The 20,562-nt window shown below is 41.2% G+C and overlaps 1 protein-coding gene across 1 annotated transcript; it reads right to left on the reverse strand.

Moving 5' to 3' along the window:
* Positions 1-531: 531 nt before the first annotated feature.
* NUS1 (NUS1 dehydrodolichyl diphosphate synthase subunit) lies at positions 532-20,030 on the reverse strand. The gene is made up of 5 exons (XM_033056044.2): positions 19,462-20,030; positions 10,935-11,057; positions 7,903-8,055; positions 3,747-3,846; positions 532-3,047 (listed from the first exon to the last, which is right to left on the reverse strand). Exons 1-5 carry the CDS (start codon positions 19,841-19,843, stop codon positions 2,957-2,959), a joined length of 849 nt encoding a protein of 282 aa, XP_032911935.1. The 5' UTR covers positions 19,844-20,030; the 3' UTR covers positions 532-2,956.
* Positions 20,031-20,562: the final 532 nt, after the last annotated feature.

Below are 20,562 nucleotides of genomic sequence, written 5' to 3' on the forward strand. Positions count from 1 at the left end.
ACCTCCCCCGGTGTGTGCCAGCAACACTGGGAGACTGCTGGCCTTTGTTGTAGGTTGGCTCAAGATCAGCTTGGCACCACGATTCCCAGCACATTTTCAAAGCTTCCCCTTTCCTGCTCAGCATCCACACATCACCCAGATTGCCGAAGCTTCTTCCACTCCACACCCTCACTTCACCCTGCTCCACAACAAGGCTGGCAGGAGGCCAGCACAGCTCATGGCCTGGGACTGACTCGGCAGCAAGGAGAGGAAGCAAGCTTTTCAGTAGCCAGGAACAAGTTAGCAAGTTCCCAGGAATATCAAAGAAATATTTTTACAGTAAATGCTTAACCATGAAAGCTCTCATAAAAGCATCTGAAGTTGGAAGTGGTAGATGAAAAATTCACCCGCTTCTTACACTCCACAAAGCAATTAAAGAAGAACACAAAAGAATATGACATTTGAAGTCCTGTATTTCCCCAGAGTGATGTAGCAGGCTACAATGCCCCAGCCGAACTTCCAAAAGTATTCATGTATCACCATAGCCTGTAGAAAGATTATAGTCTTTTATTGATTTATTGTTTTACAGATTCAGCTCTCAATAGTAAAGTTCAATAAATTGATTCCCTAATAAAAACTCATTTTACACATTATGTACAGGTACCCAAACATGTCACAGCAATAGCACAGACCTTCATACAGAACAAGTTGGAGAGAGGTGCTAAGAGCAAGGACGTACATTCAGAGATCAAGTCGTGGATATGCACAGTGCTTTTGGCACACCTCACTGAAGACTGCCCACACAGGGACAGTAAAATAATTCCAACAAAGTGACAACGTGGATTAGTTCAACTACATTAATTCCAGGAGGAACACTTAATTGACAATTAAACTAGCCATCAGAAGAGATTTAAGTTGAATCTAATGCAGCTGAACTAATCATTTTCATTTTATTAAGCAATTCTCTGTAGACAAATTCTAGGCCTTGAGATCTGTCTCCAATATTGAACACATCTTTTTAGCTGAGATACGCAGAAGTTTGAGGACTGAGGGAACTCAGGTATGAGAAGTATTCTTTGGCAGTTTGATACAAATATAAAAAATATATTTTTTGAGGGGTAAACTAAGCTTTTCCCATTACCACCAGCACCAGGACTGCTTCAGTGACACAGTAACACTTACGTATCAGAATGTGAACACAACCTTGCATTTTAATGAAACAATTCATATTACAGATGAACATCAATACTCCAGATACCCTTCAACAGGCTACCCACTCCCCACAAAAAAAGTCAAACTTAACACTCAGTGAGAAAACTCACCCATGTCCATGACAGAGCTCAGGAAACATTGCACAACTGTTCACCTTGTCTTGCAATACAAGACCTGGCACACACAACAGACCAGTCTACAAAGTGTACTCAAAGTATTTCAGCTCCTATGGAAATCTATTTTATGTCAATACCCTTAAGTTAATTTACTGAATATCCATTGCTCTTTTCTGACTTAAAGCAGACCACGGGTCTTTTTTAAAACTGCAATCTAACCTTAGTATGATGAAAAGCTGCAGCTAAAAGTTTATGCAATCTGCTTTATAACATTACATCAAGCAACAACAAGTTAAAATACACCATTTCACAATGAGGCAGACATTCATTTAAAATCTGGCAATTCCCTTTTAAAAACAGTTTTTTTCCCCTTCTAGTGACATGGCTATCCCAAAGGAGATAAAGCCAGGCTCAGTTTGAAGAGTGGGGGGGAGGGGCAACAGGAAACACTTCCAGAATGAAGCATTCAACAGTTCTGCAGCCTGCAGGGCAGAAGGCTGCAGTATTAATGTTTGTCTCCCATAATATAGATCTAAAGATATTGCTTTGTCCAAATGCAGCCATAAACCTGCAATTTTAAACTGCTTCCAACAACAGGAACACAACCCAAATAGGCCAGTCCACAATGAAGACCATTTAGCCAGTATCTCTACTTAGTTATCTCAGTGTTGAAATACTTTAGGGCAGCTTCACCTCTTCTTCCTTCTTTGTCTGCTTTGTCTCATTCAAACTTCTAATGCTCAGTTCAGAACAAATAGAAATAATAAAAGGCTTAAGCAGACTCCCTTGCTGGGCACACAAGTACAAGCAGCAGATCACATTTAGCCACAGAAGTTGACTCAGCCCATTTTTAAATCTTTCAGCAAATGATGCCAGAGTCTTATCCTGCTTGTTACCTTGAGTGAGCGTGTTATGGGGAGAACCGGTATACAAATAGTACTGCTTATGCTTGTTCCCAATGGAAAACTGACCCGATTCTGAGAGATGATGCATTCACTCAGGGCTGTAGGAATACTTTCATTCCACCACTCAAAAAAAAAAAAAAAAAGCTGGATAGTGCAACACAGACTGCCTAATCCACTTACCATAGAAACTTCAACTTTTTTTATGGAATCTTCTCAGTATTTCTAGAACTTAACACCTACAGTTGGCTTAGTCATCCCAGCCAAGTTGCAGTCTCTATTTTCAGTTAACAAAATCAACTTCTCTAGAATTCACATATTACATAGAAAATATACCGAAGATAAACCATCAGCTCTGAAATGCCTGACCATGAAGAATTAAGAAACAAAGATAAGAGTTCTTTCTTGGTTTTAAGGATCTTCAGTACACAGATCTCCTATTTACATTGCCCTGTAGATTTCAGAACACTTAATTCTTGCATGTTCATTTTGACAGTTGAATGTCAAAGTGAGGGCAATTCAGCTTTGCTTTCAGTAACTGTCTTTTTCAAAGAGGAAATCTGTGAATTCCCCTCCCCATAGATTCTCACGCATTCACACAGACTCTCTAGAAAGGTAAGACACTTTATTGAATTTTTTTGATAAATTAAGAAAGGACTATGAACCAGACTTTTGGGTCACAGGTGCTTGTAAACAGACATCAGTTCCTTCCCACAGAAAGCCTCACTCCATGCACTCAGCCCAAAGTCACTTTCCCCAGCGTTGCTCACAGGCTGCATAGTGATGGAGAGCAGAGAAAAAGTCTTCGTAGCTGACATTTAGGTGGGAAGGCAAAGAACTGAGAAAGCAAGTTAGAAACATTAAAATAAGTTTTTAAAAACACCACACTATTCATACAGCTGCTCAGGTATATCACTAAAAGCAAGCTATTGTCTGAATAACTTTGTGAAGCTGTTCTCAACATGGTTATTGTAACTCTAACAACTAAACTACTCACCCTCTAAACCAAAGCCTCCCATTAGAGCATACAGGGCCCTTCACATCAGTGAAAAGCTGGAGCAGCACAGGTATGCCCACACATTTCAGTGTGCGATAAAAGTGCTCAGATTTAAGAAGTTTAGCAAATCTAGTCAGTTTGGTTATTACTAAAACTGAAAAATAATCCACAGGTGTGATCTGGTATTATCTCATTTCCCTTGTATCCCTAGTTTCCCTGTCAGAAATCTGTAAGCCATAGAGAATCAACACTGATGTAAGGAACACTGTCAAATGAGACTGAACCACAGAGTAAGTGGTGACAGAAGTTGTTCCTTAAATCAGAGGCATAAAGCCTGCTGTTGCCTAGTCAGGGCTAAAAAACCAACAATGAATGTTTGACAGATTTCATTTAATAGTTTTAAAATACCCTCAAATCAATCCCCAGACACTTGCTTAGCTGGATCTCCTCTTTTGGCTAGTTCCTTAAATTATGTCAAAGACTTGTTTAGCTAGATATTTTTCATTCCAGTGTGTTTCACAACATTTATAAGCAACTCACATGATTTCTGTCAGTCTGATGTGCCATGGAAGGAATCCTAATGTGCTGTCCACAGGACCAAACTTCAAGACTAAATCAGGATCAGGAAATCCATTTGTACCTGTAATAACAAATTACATTAGGTTTTATTAAATTCATCAGAGGATTTGTTTTAACAGATCTAAACCTAAGGCATCTGCTTTTTCACTAAATATCTTTTTTTTTTTTTTAATGAAGGTCCCAAGGACAAGTTAACAATTAAAAGCCCAAGAGGACAGACTGGTCTTGCAACACCTGAATGATCAACTGAGCAAAAGCTTAGGCAGCCACTGCAGGCCCAGTTGGACTGTTATGTTTATGTCAGGTAGTTTTCAAAGACTTTCTATGGAACTAACAGGAACAGTTACAATGTTTTGAGTAACAGCAAACCTTAACAATGCTGTTTCATCTGACTTGTTCTAGTTTTGTCTTGGCAAACTCGATTTTAGTAGCACAGAACATGCTGTACTCTGACTTTACCTACTGCAGTGCTTACTTAACTATGTGGAGCTGCAGACAAGCAGAGTAAAAGGACTATTAACACCAAAAAAAACTTAAAGTTTCACTGAAGAACACCTTGGTATACAGACCATCAAGGGAAAAAAAAAAAACCCTTGTTAAATGACTTGTCTCTTCGTCAGTATGAAGCTAAGACAGAAATTTTAAAACCAACTTACTATAAAATATCAAAGACAATGTTGCAGCTGGCATCTTTCTGGTTAGATGAGTGAGGAAGAACAGAGTAGTGTGTCTTTTTTCTGTTACTGTGTGAACAACCTGACCCATTCCAGGGCAGAGCTAAATAATTCCACTAGGTGCCCACACTCTTACTACCCATACCTTAAAAGCCCATGCAGTCATTTCCCCTTGTGAGAGCATCTGAGTCATCTTCTGATTCTGAAGACAGTTAGTGGCCAAACACTACTGCCTCTGTCTCCCTTCCATATATTCTGCAGTGCCTAAGCTACTCCAGGCTAAAACTGACAGATAGGAAATAGGCTTAGAATGAGCAGTCTGAGTCCAGCTTTCCCTGCTAATTCTAGCAAGTTGATTAGAGCAACATGTGAAAACCAGTAGAGCACCCCAAGGGGACCCAAGAAGCTAAACTGTTCCTCTTGCACCTACCCAGCTCATCTGAAAAGCATTCCAGCAGTCATAACCCTATTTTGCTATAATAGTCATGATTATTGCAGGTAATTTCTTGTCACTATCCACCAATTCTGCAGGTTAAGTGCATGAGTGCTTATACTGGGTAACGACTACCTTTAGCAAATAAAGTTTAATACGGCCTACTTGCTCCAAATTTCTGATGTTATTTCCTCAATTCTTTCCTTGGTCGCTTAAAAAAAATAAACAAACAAAAAAAAAAAACCACTACACAAAAGCAGTTAAGAGCCTCTTATAATTTTCAGATTAGTTGTAGAGGAACTTAACTTTGGGAATAACATAAAAGGAAACTAAGGTCAGACTTCGCTCCACCCAGATTTTCAAACTGAAGCTGGATATTTTTCAAAAAGTTCACATCCTCCCTTCGCCACTGAATCACCACAATAGTGATGATACCTTTTACCAGAGGCAAAGAAGCTATTTTCCCAAGCATGTGCATTTCTAAGGAAGGATGAATTTTTTAGGTAGGAGTGTCTTGTGCCACAGTCCAAATCTTATCACGAAGTTAAGAAAAAAATTGCAAAGCAAAAGCCACTTATGTGTTCAGAAGTTAGCACGTTAGTATGAAAGAGCCTTGCAGGGAAGCAGTGAATACTTAGAAGTGGGGACTCTGGAGGAAGTGGACAGCTTTACTCATCAGCTGATTTCAGTAGCTGAGTACTCCTCAGCTGGTACAGCGGCAGGATCTTCAACACTGCAATCGCTTTTCAAACACGAAAAGACCTTCAGAGAGCCCAGTTAATGCTAACATTTCCTTCTGGTTCCTATCTGAAGGAAAATGAAAAAGCACACTGTAGTATTACTGTCAGAACTGCCTACTAAAAAAAACAGTATGTGCTTTCTACTCTATCCATTTCTCTACCTAAACATAGCAGCAGCTACAGATAATTTACACATGGAAGCTCCCTCAGAGCTGCTAGAGTTACAGCAGTCAAGTTTATCACACACAAGATACAAGGATTTGGGAGCAAACTTTAAAAAACAAGAGGTCAAAAGACTCGCACACTCAAAGAATGGGAATCTGGCAGCATTCCTTCTAGGTCAGGAGTTCTGCAAGGGGAACATGAAGGAATTTTAGAGTTGATAACTCTACCCTTCTCCACATAGACTCTATGGGGCAACTTGAATAGCCTTAGTTGATAGTCATGTTCTTTGCTGGAAGGCAGACAGTAAGCAGAGACAATATTAAAATGCAGCTGGCACCTACTTCTCTGAAAACAAGCTGGTTAGCTGAGGCATTGCTCAGAAGAAAGTACTCTTACACTGCAGAAAACTCAAGCTATAAGAATTATGTGCATGACTGAATTAAAAACAAGAAAAGCCACATGACAAGCTATAACCATACCATTTTAGGACTAGGCTTCAATAACTGCACCCTAAACATGAACAAAAAATTTAAAATTTTACATTAACAGGTATGTAAATCAAAATTTTAAACCCCAGAGATTTACATAAGACACCATGAATGCAAACCCCAAGAGTATAACTACTCAAGTATTACTTTTCAGAACATGCTCTGAAATCAGTAATGCACAGATGCTTACTTTCAATACTGTTCCATTAAAAATGAACACAATCTAAATTTGACTACAAGTACAAAGTTTAAAAAGCTGCTGCTAAGTAAATAATGGAAGAATACTTCACCGCCAACAGTGTCCTAAACATTAAATAAACAAATTAATAAGTAGGACTAGTTACAGATATTATCCTTAATTACTAGCCAAGTACATGAAGCAGCCTGTTTCAAAGTTGATTGTTTTGACAGATTAGATCTCTTTCTGTGCTCAGCTAGCATGCAATACTTCAAAAATGAATCCACTAATTTTAAGACTGGACACAATACTTTTAACATATCCAGAGAGAAGATCCCCAACAAGTTTGAAAAGCTGCAGTTAAGTATCATTGGCCAAAATACACACAATGGGTAACAATTGTCACCGTCCTCCATTATGTTAGTGACAGTTCTGAAGAAGCAGTTGTTAATTTCCTTTAATTGCCTTTGGGGTATAACAAAATAGATGCCCCAAGTTCTTCAGGTGCCTTATTAAATACATCAAATAGGTCCATTATAGGAGGATGCTGACAACAGCGAAAGGAATTTGGTTTGAAGCTAAGTGGTCAAACTGTCATGCAAGTCCATCCACAAAACAATCCAGCTGACCAGACACATGAAAAAGAAGAAATCACTCTCTAAAGTCCAATTAAAGGGAACCACATTACAATAACATGCCTAAAGGTATACCAAGTTCAAGTGTGCAATCTGAAACCTGCCAAGCTAATTACAGCTGCAATTAACATGCATGGATCACCTAGGCGAGCTGAGTAACTCATTATAGCTCCACAATGCCACTAGAAAAGTGGATGCTAATTCTAAACTCCTTCTCCCAGGTGTGATATTAGGGCAGTCCTGCCCTTTTCAGAGCTACTGCATGTAGCCACACAGCTCAAAGAGTCAGTAATCTGCATGAATTAGTAATGAAGACAACTAAACTAGTGTGGGTTATAGAGCCGCAAGAGAACAGCAAGTGTTCTATCATTTGCACTCAGGGTAGTAGTTCAGGCAGCAGGAACAGCTTTAACTGCTGCAACCAGATCTGGAAAAGACTCCGCCCATCCATGTTTGCAGCTTGTAACTTGCAGGAAGTTAACCTAAATTAGAATAGTTTAGTTTTAGGTAATCCCAGAAGTACTTTTTTCAAAAAGCTCATTGCAGAACATACCACAGAGGCTGTAGACTCTGAAAAGCCAAAACTCTGCAATTTAGCTTAATATTTCTGCTAAAGAATTTTTCTGCTTAAACAGCTCAAAAGACAATAAACAAGTCAGAAATTTTTAACAGAAGCCTAAAAGCAATAATCATAACTTACTCTGATAGACTAAACATCAAGATGCATGCATTCCAAGCAATAAATACACTGGTAACTAAATCGTTATGAATTCAGTACTCTTTCCCCTCCATTATTATACTTACTACTTAATAAGTTGTCTAACATATTCACATCCAGGTCTGAATGTGTTCTTTGCTGCTGTGCTACCAACTGACAGAAGTTCTGAGCAGCTTTGACTATGTCTGCTTTTCCATCTTCTGGAGACAGCACCTTCAATGTAGATTGGCAATTTAAAACTGAAAGTACAAAACATAATTTAAAAGCAACAAATATAATTATTTTGCATGTGCTTTAGATAGTCACAGATACAGCTGAAAGTAACTTGCAATTTAATTAATATATTTCAACTAGTCACAGATACACCTCAGCTATCTCTTAGAGAAGTAGGTAAGAGTTTTCTGAATTTGCTGTATTACTAAAACACAAGCTTAACACAACTACTTTGAGAAGTCTTGTGAGAGGGGGGTTTAATTCAGTCTTGAAATATAGTTTTCCAGGAAATTTGGGTTGGTTCTTATGCTGTCAGGCAAAGCACTGAGAAGAAATGCGCTTGGATAGTAACTTAAGGAGTTCAGAGAAAGGAAAAAAAAAAACCCAACATACTAATTTCTACCCTAGAAGAGGAAGGTGTTTTTAACAGTACTGTGTACATGCACATGACAATGACTAAGATGGGGGCCTCTCTCAATCTGATCACAGCATCTTGATGCAAGAGTTACAATAAGGATCTAAGATTGATTCACCAAAGCTGAGAACAAGATAATAGTCCAGAATTCATCCATTAATCTCTAATTATATCTGTGACTTAAGAGGACATTTCACAGTAATAATTACAGTAATTTCACGATTACAAACCGCACCAATTATAAGCCGCACTTCCGGGGTGTCAGCCACGTTTCGTTTTTCCTCCATATATAAGCCACACCGGATTATTAGCCGCACTTTTGTTCGCAGCGAGGATCCGCATGCAACTTGCACAAAGTTGCCGAATAGTAACAGAATCGCGGGATCGCAGGGTTTACTGGTTCGGCCCTGCTCGGGGCAGCCGTCAGGGAGCGGCCTCAGCCCAGCTTGCCGCTGCTGCCAGGAGGCAGGGGAGTGGCATGCCCGGCCAGCGCTGCCGGGAAGAGGGAGAGGGGCGTGACCGGCTGGTACTGCTGCCGCGCCCCTGGGGCCAGGTGGGCTCCGCCTCGGTTTGGGGTTGCTGCTGGCTCGGACTTCCAGGTTAGGAAATTTCCAAAATTTGTTCATATATAAGCCGCTCCTGAATGTAAGCCGCACTTCCGGTTTGGGAGCAAAATTTTAGTCAAAATGATTCGGCTTATAATCGTGACATTACTGTATCTTAATCCTACACTATTGAGAGGCAAGAGTCTTCTCACACTACAAGACTTGCATCACCGTCAGTGCTGGTAAGGCACCTAAGAGGTAAACTTGCCAAGGAAGCTGAAAGCCACAGACAGTGCACTATAGCTGGCATTAAAGTTAAGTGGGTTAAATACCAACATGTCAACACTTCAGGCTGATACCAAATTTATGATAGTTACAACCAGATACTTAAAAATGTTTCTTAAAACTGCAGAACCTGACTGCAAAGGATGACACAGCACAGTCAAGATTCATAACACCTAAAACTCCCTCATTTCATCTACCCAATGAAAATAATTGTTCCTTAATATTGCTTGATTTGCAAATTTGCATCAAATGTCCTAGATTAAAAAACATTTAACAGTACCCCTAAATGTCATACATGCAATTCTGTTTTTAAGAAGCAAAAAAATGCAAATAATAATAAATTGGATAGATGTCAGTTTGTTCGGCTGAAAATATGAAGCATCTGATCTGACTGTGAAGCCTTCTAAAAAAGAATGAAGAATTTTAAAAGAGACCAGAAAACACCTCTGCTTTTCACAGTTTCCAGTACAAAAGGTTCCTGAGATTTAAATGCACTCTTTCCATCAGCAAGTCTGAGAAGTCTCTCAGTAGTTTGTTTGGTGTGAACATAAATATCCCAGCTTAGGTAAGTGTAGCTAAGTATGCTGGAGTTTAAGACATTAATAGCCTGTCTACCCCATTTTTCTGCTGGTTATTTCAACCTTCAAGGGAAGAAAAAAAATAGCATGAAACCTAGGTTCTTCCACATAAATGCTAGCATCTTAGGCCAAGTTGTTCACAAGACAATTTCATGTTACAATGTTACACTTTATACTGGAAATCTGGAATAAAGGACTTTGGTATCCAGTCAGCTCTCACAGGGGAGGCAAAACTTGCAAGCAGCACTTTGAATACAGCTAAATGTACCATAACTTGCGCAGTCTTTTCATAAGTCTTTGAACTATGACAATCTTAAAACATAAGGGCTGTTTAGGTATTTTTTTACAAGACCTACTTAAATATTATGAGTTGCAGTTAGGAGAGCTATATCAGCCCATCCCTTTAAGACAAAGGCCCGATTCAAGTACATACCTGTGATTTATTATATTTTTAACAGACTTCAAGCATTTGTCTTAGGTAGCAGATGAGTAAATGAGTACTTATAGCAGATACTACTGTATAAAGAACATCAACCTTGAAACCTGCACCCGGTTTCCACATCTAAAGACATGCTAAAGTTATTATTACCAAATTTATTTTTTTAACTTTCTGATGGCGTTTTACCTTGCCGTGACAACCAGCAGTCTTGCTCTTTCCCTTTCTCCTTCCCACTTTGAGGTGTATGTTTGGAAGACTGAAGCACACATTGTTAACATGACATCAGTCCCCTTACACTTCAGTGCTTTTTCAACTCTCAGCAAAAGAGTTTATTTCACTGAAACAGCAAGGAGTGAAGGTACACTGATGCATTGAAGGGGTCTTGGCACAACAGTCAGGCTGAAGGAAAGATCAGACCACCCATGATTACTACAGCAAGGAGAGAGCAGTGCTTTGATGTTAAGAACAAATAAGCACAGTGGAAGTTTAATACTAGCTCAGGAAAGTTTGATGTTTTCTGATAAACAGTTCTTAATGAAGAAAAAGGTCACTGTACACAGGAACGTGTTTAAGTAAAAGCAGATTTATGATTGATATACAGCTATTTAGAGGCATACCAAGACCCTCTTGTAGTTCATCTTACCTTGACCATTTTTGTCGTGATTTGCAAATTCACTGGTGTACTTTGAGCAATCTAGTCCCAAGAGTTCTTGCTGTTGTTTTAAAATCTCATCCATCAATCTTGAATTATTCCTCTTGAAAATACCTTTAAAAAAAAAGTTGCATGTCAGCCAACTCCTATAAAGGGTGTTACAAAATAAATCTGACACTAGGCAAGAAGAAAAAATTAGTCAGTACTGGTTTCAGACTGGAGTTCGCAAGTGTGAGTAAGAATTCAAAGCAAATGCTACTGCACGTGACTAATTTGAGTGACGTTGGAAAGACAACTCATGTGCTTTTGTTCTTCTTTCACCCAGCCTGATTTAAGCAAGTTGCAACTGCATAAGAGATAGCTTAAGACTTAATTCATCGTCCTTAGTATGCTAGAAATAAAGAAAGCAATAATCAAAGAACAACCAAGTCAGATTAACACCAAATTTCTTTAATGCTCACACTGCTTACAACTGCTACCACTTATTGCCACATCCCTAAGGCTGCAGGGTAAGAAAGCAAGTCACCATTGAATCAGCATTTCAGGTCTCACTCTTAAGCCATCCAATAGCATGGATTTCCTAATAAGAGAATTTCACAAGCTGTATGTTTCAAGATATTCATACACTCCCCAAGGCCTTTTGATACTTACATATTTAAAGCAGACACACTTTGAATGCAAAAATCACAAAAGTATGTTTCAAATATACTTTGATTCCCGTACTAAAATAAATTCTAGCTTTTGAGAAACATAACTCAATTATTCCTAATTAAATGACACAGTAAAACCAAAATATTACAGCTTACATATTTACAGTCCAAAAGCATGGCTAGGCATATTCACTCAGGAACCGGATAATGCTTTTATCACATGGTATTCAGAGGTTTTTTACTGAGCTTCATTCAGAAACCTTATGTCAAACACTTCAGCTGACCAGTTTAAAAATGCCCATACACTAATCCTACAATGCAGACAGTGCAAAAGACAGTGCAAAACGTGCAATTTTATGATCAGGTTTAGGATTCATTACCACAATCTGACAATACAACAGTTCCCACATTGGTCAAACAGTGTATAAGCACTGGATTAACACTGTAATACACTAGGAGTTCATTTGCAATATGAAGTGATACAATGCATTTATTTAATATGGTAGCCTTTAGGCCTAGTGAATCGGAGCTTTTCTACAGGCTTCACTGGAGGTTTTAATAGGTGGCAAAGTATCTATTTTTCCTCTCATCCTGAATACTTCCTGTTTAAAAAAAAAAAACAAAACTATTTCATTATATAAGCATCAGTGATGCTCATAATTGATTTCATGTATTTACAGAAAAGCAAGTTGTGGTAAGGCACAAACCTCTACAGAAAAAAAGTGTGTTAGAACACTTTTGCTAAGTTTAAACTGAAGTCAAATTGCTGGTCTTCTTGCTCCCACTTTTTATAAAGTATACTTCTACATAAGAGAAATTGAGAATGCTGCTTTAAATAACACTGTGTGATACAACTCTGCTTGGCTCAGTCTGCTTCATGCTAGGGTTAGCACAGATTGTCTTCCTTACTCCCAATGTCAGCAGCAGTGCAGCCACTGCAATTGCTAATCGTGCACCCTCTTCAAGGAAGATCTGTACAAGGCTGCATGTGCCTCATCTTTAAGAGTCACTTGACTTCTGTACACTTCTAGACATAAGAAATAAAAATAAAACTATGTTCAATATCCAGACAACCACGTGACACAACCAGGAAAGACTCCCAATCTGGAAAACAAACTGCTTCTCTTCTTCCCCTTTCTCACCCAACACTAATATCAAATCCTTCCTCATGAAAGGTTTTTGCCTATTTCTGCCAAAGACTGAAAGAACTAATTTAAGACTTTAAATTAAGACATTTAGGACAACAAGGTGTTTGCTACTAGGTAAAAAGAGACATCAGATAATGGAATTGGTCCAGCTCCAAAGTGAGGGTCCTTAACACACACAGATACAGAAGACTTGCTAAATAAATGTGTTCTTAAGACTTATCTGAGTATCACCCTGTTATTCTGCTCGTTTATCTCACCCACCCCCTCAGCTGTTCAAACCTGGGGACTGCATGGCCCTTGGAAGAGCAGTTTAACAAACAGGAAGCTACCATAGTTGTACCATATAGTTGCAGTATGCCTTCCCTTGGAAAGGCCTCCACACCTAAATTCCCACTGATCCATCAACCTTGACACATGCACAGTTTTCCTGAAGATTCTGAAGTACAGCAGAAGGTAGTAAAAATTCAGACAAACTCAGATCTTAATTAAAAACCAACAGCACTTGGGAATACTCCTTCAACATTTGTCTCTCAGTGAGTGCATAAGAGACTTACAAATGCACATCACTGCAAACACAGTCCTGCCAAATACAATATTCACAGGCCAAAATCACATTCAACTTCAGGAATTTTACATGGTCATGACTCAGCTATAGTCTCCTTTCTCTTACAGTATCTCAAAACACCATTTAACTAGAAGGTTCATTTTTTTTTAAACTTTGTAAAAGTACCAGTTAGTTCTGGGAGATGTTGTTGCTTAATTAAAACATGACAAATATAGCAAATAAGTGTACGAATAGGCCAACCCAATAACAGAATTATGTGTTTCTAGGTAGTGAAACGTAACTCTTTATTTATTGCTACCCTCCAATTTTGTTCACAGTCCTCCACACAAGTTAAAGCAAGTCCATAATGTAATTTTAACATTACAAAAAATTATGGTTTGACAAAGGTCTAATAATTTTTAGCACTACAACAGTTGTTTGCTGTTAAATGAAAAAAATTGTGGCACTACTCATGGTTCTAATATGAAACACAAACGTGAAATTGTTCTATTATTTCTCATCAGAAGATGTTCTGGTTTCAAAAAGCAGAAACATTCATTCAGTCAGAACTCTGAAACCTTTGCAATCTAGTGCAAATGTGTATATTCCTGCAAATGAAATGTTCTAAGAATTACATGTATTTAAGCACTAAAATTCCCAAAGCCAAAGAGTATAAAACTCTCTGTCCCAGTTTGTTTCTTGTGAGCTGTCTTCAGGGATAGTATTTGTTCTTACAACACAAGTTGCAAGTGTGTTGTCGGTCATTTGTTGCTGTTAGAGCTTAGGCAAACCAGAATTGTTTTAGCTTCCTGCAGCAGTCCTCCACAACACAGGTCTTTTCCAGGGCATACACCTTCTGCTCAGATTTACAGCATCTACAAGCCATGCCCCCCTGCTTGCAACCATGGTGTTGCAGTATTTTAGGGTTAGATATTCACAAATGAACTTTGTAATTAAGAGGCTGCAAGCTGCAATTAAGCGGATAGCAGGTAAAGAAGTGACAAGAATCTAAAAGTAGAAGTGAAAAACTGGCACAAAGAAACATCAAGTGATGTCAACCATTTGTTTGCCTCACTGGACTACCACAGCCACCACCTGTTAATGCCTTAATGGCATCTCAAAGTTCAACATCCTTAATTGCCCCGCTTTTTAAAGCGGCGGAATCTGGTAAAACACAGAACAAGTTAGCTCACCCTTGCAAGAGAACACCTTACCGAAGTGGAGTCTAGCAAAGAATCTCTATAAAGTATCTCTACAACATTTCAGTTATTTGCTTTCTCAACTTCTTCCCAGTGCTGACAAGGAAGAGCAATCAAAAGTTATAACTGTTATCAGATATTAACATTTTAAGAATATCAAATAATAAGCCACTTCAAAGAATGCACATGCAAGAAAATGTTTTAATACATTAATAACTTTTGCCTACATCCTGTTGGATCATGCTGGTTTTTAACAGAAGAAAGCACTGCTATTACACTTGATCTCACAGAATATGGAAAGCTACCAACAAATACCTTCTTTATTTCAAGAGTCTAAGAAAAAAAGTAATCTAAGTTTGAACATAGCTGAAGTCACTTAAATTTCAGTCAGATTAAGGCCATTTAAGATAGCAGTAACCAAACAAAGAATTTGTCTTGGAACTGAGAACTTCATAGGTGACCATTCTTCCCACATTTCTTCTTGGAGGGACATTCTGCACTAAGAGAACAGAAGCTCATCACCAACTGAAAGAAAAGATACTTCTTTCATATTTCCTATTCCTTTAAGAGATTACTTTCTACAAATTAATGCTATCCATTTCAACAAATGTGGTCTGAGGACTCCTCTCAAGTCAACACCAAAATGCAATTGCTGAACATGAAATTTCACATGGGTGAAGGCCTACAGTAGATGCCATATGATATTGGTATCTCACTAGTGTTTCAGTAACATAAAACCCATAATGTATTTATCCTGCCCAGTGAAATGAACACACTACACACCCAGAAGATTTTAAGGATTGATCAAATCAGTTGAACTATCAAGTAATCTAGAAGAAACTAGAAGCCTACTTTGGGGCTAACAAAATAATTTCTTTTGCATACTCTATCCTTCCAAAGAGTGTTTAAGAGAAAAGCGGTCAGAAGCAAAGCAGTTCACTAGAAAGCTAATAAACTTAGGATGAGTAACTCCAAATCTTCAATACAGTCACACGATGGACTTTAAGAAATGTTCAGCATGAAGCATCTATCTAGGAGTCCAAAGTAACCAAATGCCAAGATTCAGCAAGCTCCCAAAAAGCACTCTAGACTTGTCCTAAACTGTATCAGGAAAGCTTGACAGAAGGAACAATCAAGCTCTCACAAATGGCAAAATAATTACCAAAAGAAAGTTAAAGTATACAGCATTAGTAAAAGGCTTCTGCTCCCCAGAAAGTGTTTTAAGTGCTATTACATTATTGCATTATCAATGCCTTCTGACTGCAACAAGGCTTCAGTATTTCCTCACAGATAAGGTCTTGAAAAGAATGGCTGGATTTCTACCAAGTAATAGGGCTGGCAATACAGAAGTCAACAGAAATAAATTCTAGATCAAAAGCCTGAAACTTTAGTTTGCATTATTTAACCCAGGTGCGTACCAATGAAAATTGAGAAAAAGGGTTTCCACACACCAGGGGCAGTAAAGCCAGGCCACCTTGGGCCTCCAAACATGCTGAGGCAACAGAGAAAGTCTCAGTTCTGAGCCCTGCACAACTCCAGCCAAGTTGCCTTTACAGTTACTGGTGCAGCTGCAGTAACCAAACAGTGTCAGCTGGAATGCAGCTATTTATTTTGATAGTGAAGAACACAAGAACAACCTTCTATCGAGCAATCTTGTAAAAAATAAAGAAATTCCCTACTATAAACAAATAAACAGCTTATCTAGAACACCTGCAAAGAACTCCATGCTTCCCTTTCCTCCTATAGAAGGGGCAGTTAAGGACATATCTTGAATTAAATCCTTCTGCAGAAAACTGACACACTATTTCTTGCAGAGAAGGCAACCATGGAAGACCATGTTTGCAAACAAGGTTCCAAAAGAATCTCAGTACTGCACATATGCAGTGAAGGAAAGAGACAAATTAAGGTATACCTCACCACAGTTAAAACTGATCCAGAGCACTCATAACTAGTTTTCTTTCTCCACCACAGCCAGCACCAGCAGGGACTTTGACAAATCAATAGTTACAACAGGTACAATTGTATGAACACAAACCCTCACACCAGCAGTTCAGCAGTCCAAAAGCACCACATTGGAGTGGATGGAAACAAGTGCACATCATAATTAAGGGTCACCCCCTGCTACTGATAAGAGCAAACTGTACCGTACAACTTGACTCACCTTCATTCTTATCAGTGTTACTGCTGAGTGAGCACCAGATTTAGCAACAGCTGCAACATCCTACTTAATGACAAGTCTATCTGGAAATGATGTATGCTCAATCAAGACACTCTAAGGAGCTTAGCACCAAAAGAAAGGCAGCATACGTGCTAGTACCAGCAGTAAGCATACACTAGAAATGTATGAATGACTACTTGAAGTCAGCCAGAAAGCTCAGCTGTCCACAAAGCAGCTGTGGCTGCTATCCTGGACAACCCACTGAACACCTGTGGAACAGGATGTGTAATGGCAGGCAATTCTCATCAACCCTGAAAGTTTGGCAAAAGCCACAGATTTCAAACTTTTTAGTTGATCTGCCTTCTTCAATTTTGCTCCAACAAATTTGAAATCCAGCTAGCAATTAAACTACCATATTCTAGTATCAGAGGACCAACAGAAGAACAAGCTACTGAAAAACATGTTTTGATACAGAAATAATGAGATAATAGCTATATATTCAGATCTCAGAGTGACAGCAAAACCACTTAACACATAACTTTGGAATGAAAAATTAAAATCCACACTCATCAGACAACCTGCACTTAAAACAACAAAAACAACCAAACTCAAGAAAAAATTCCCAACACCAAAACAAAAAACATAATCACAACACAGAACAAAAGTGAACAATTTACATACGTAACTTTAGAATGAATGAAACAAACACATGGATACAGCAGTAAATAACCGAAGACTTTTTTTTCCCCTTAACTGCCAGCAATAACAACTGTTCTGCAAGGTTATTTCAGCTCAGGGGACAAAACCTTATAACTTCTGGTCATCATACTTAGTCTTTTAACAGTCAATCTTAGATCTGACTGAATTTCAGCACACGCTGGAGAAGCAAGCAGTAGGTTCTCAAAAAATAATGTTTCAGACATTGCTACAGCTCTGGCTGTGAGACAGGAGCTCAGCAAGAGTGGCCACCCAAGCATTGGTTGATGCCTTCTCCCTGCTCAGTGCTGCACAGTAAGCAAGATGAAAACCAAGACGACCAAGAAACATGATTCTCAGCTTGATCTGCTCCTCAGTTCAGTTCTCATACGTATAATTTGTGGAGCAGAGTGCTGGAATCTAAAAAGGAACTAAGCACATACTTAACATATCCAGCAATACTGCCCATAGCTTATTTGAGGTTTCACACAAGTTACAGATCCTGTATAATAAAAATGTCACTCCTCAAGCTATAAGGGAAACTCTCTTCCTTGGTACTGTTTGCTCTGCAGCATTTCACCTTGGATGAACACTTTCCAAGTCAGGAGTAAAAAGTGTCAACACATAATTTACTTTTCAGAAGGTGCTGTTCTCTGAGTGCTTGAGATGTTATGCAAATATTTTATATAATTCTTTGACTTTCAAACAAGGAAGCATTCTCCCTCTGAAATACAACATAACCAAATTCCACAACAGCCCTGCACAGATGGCCAGTTTAAACTGCTATGTGACTGGTATTAAGCCCAGTTTCTTATAATGATCTTAGAGAATTTAGTGAAAGTCAAGTTTTCCAAGTCTCTTATCACATAGGATTAACCATGAAACAGAACTATAAATGGTGATGGTTTAAAGCAAGAGAAAAATTTTTAAAAATCACAAATGCCTATGCTCAAGGAAAGGCCTGCATAACCTCAGATGCTTTTGCACACTTGATGACAGAAGATTACACCTACTTATGTAGGGATGCACTTCTGGGCATTTCCAGAAAGAGCACTAGAAGACAACTGTACCTCTAACCTGGCATAAATCTACACCGTTCACCTAACCTGCATGACACCTCCAAATAGCCACTGGAACTGGCTCAAAGCAAGTTAAACCCTGGTCTCCTACAGTCTCACCCCTGACAGCAAGAGCACAGGGATCTTCAAAATGCAGTTTTTTTCTGTAGAAGATAAAACAGGACACAGTCCATGTAATGTATTGTTAGCCCTTCTGAGTTGACAGCTTGTCCAGCACAAATTAGAGATCATCTCTCAATAGCGGGACAGAAAGCTTCAGCTTAGAATATCCTGAATATGGCTGGTTTTAGCTCTCCACTAGGAAAGGATAGGAATGAGGAAGCCAGATTTGTTCTGTGATTTCCTCACAGTATGTCAAATGCAAACTCTGAGCTTATCTTTATGATCGTCAGTGATGTGAAATCAACATACCTACAAGAGCCAGAGTTCAATGGTCTTATACCTGAGACCCAGTAATAAATCACACAGCAGGTACGAAAAAACACCAGAGCTTCCAGAAGCACTGGCTCAGAGTTAACTCAAAGGCCAAGCAGCACCAAATGCAGATCACGTAATTCAATTTCATAACACAGACTGCACACAGGACATACGTACCTGTGTTTAACTAATTAATAGAGGAGTACCTGAAAACAGGAGGTTATTTTCATTCATTCACTTCTGGTGGCTCAGCCCTAGCTCATGAACAGCACTCATAAGAGCAGGTAGCCTAAAGCTCTTCCCTACTAACAGTCCCTGCCCTACACTTCCAGATATCCGCAGTTCCTGTCAGCCCAAGGCTGTGGACAAGGCTCTACAAAGCCGGCAGGACAGGGTCATCCCGACACAGGAGCTGGGCCAGAAGGGCAACTGGGCCATACCCCAGGCTCCCCAGAGACAGGAACTCTGCAGCAGCCAAGCAGCTCCAGCGGATAGGAAAGGAGCTGCCAGCAGAGAGGCCGGCACCGGACCCCAGAACAGCACAGCCCTCTGGCTCCACGCCAGGAGACGCTCCCAGGGCGGGCACCGCCCGGGACGCGGACTTGGGGCGCCGCGGCCGCCGCTCACCGTTATGGTCGTAGACGCTGACGTAGGAGATGCCCACGGCCATGCACCACACGACCAGGCTGGCCATGTCCGCGTAGCTCGGCTCCTCCTCGGTCACCACCAGCCCCACGTGCACCGGCAGCTTCCGCAGGGCGCGCCCGTCCGCGCGCCACCGCTGCCGTCCACGCGCCGCCCCGCCGCGCGCGGGTCCCCGCCGCCGCCAGGCCGCGCGCGCTTCGCGGAACCCGAGCGCGCGGGCGGCGGGCGCCAGGAGCGCGCAAGAGGTGGCGGCGGCGGCGGCCGCGCGGCCGCGCAGGCACGCGAGCAGCGCGCGCTGCAGGCAGAGCAAGGCGCGCACCAGCGCGTGCAGCGCGCGCCACGCCAGACCGCTCGCGCCGCTCATGGGACCGACCGACAGGAGCGCGCGGGGCCCGCGGGGGAGCGGCGGGGGAAGCCTCAGCCGCTGCGCGCCGCTCGCCTCGCCATCCCCTTACGGAGCCCGCGTCCCCCGCCCGGCAACCGCCAGCGCCGCCATCTTCCCGCCGCCCCGCCTGATCTTTCACCTCTCAACCCGCCACACGCGAGCCGCCCGTTGGCCGCCGGGCGGGATGACGTCGCTTCCGCCCGCGGAGCGCGAGTGACGTGGCCGCGAGAGAAGGGGGGGCGGGGCCGGGAGCGGGGCGGGGCTGCGCCCCCTGGCGGCCGCTGCTGGCCATGGCCCGGCGCTGCCGGGGGCGGGAGGGAAGGCGCCTGAGCGGGGCGGGGCCGGGCGGGCTCCGCTGCCCAACCTCCCCGCTGTTTCAGGACCCTCCGTCTGCCTTTCCCAGCCTGGCCCGTCCTGGCATGTGAAGCAGGGGCGGGCTGAGCAAGCGTGTGGACGCCTCAGAGGCAGCCGGCTCTCAGGGGTGTCTCTACGGAAAGTGTCCCCCTCCGAGCGCTGCCGAATGCTCGCCGGGCGGCTCCGCTGAACGGGTCGGGAGGCGGGGGCCGAGACAGGGCGGCCTCGGGGTGCACACCCCGATCTGTAGCCTTCCAAAAAAGAGAAGCCTCTCTTTTGTGATCTGGAGCCTTCCATAAACCCGCGGCTCCCAGGCTTTTGCTGCCTTGGCTTGTAGCGGCCCG

Source organism: Catharus ustulatus, chromosome 3 (assembly GCF_009819885.2).
Source record: "Catharus ustulatus isolate bCatUst1 chromosome 3, bCatUst1.pri.v2, whole genome shotgun sequence".
In the NCBI taxonomy this organism is placed as follows: Eukaryota; Metazoa; Chordata; class Aves; order Passeriformes; family Turdidae; genus Catharus; species Catharus ustulatus.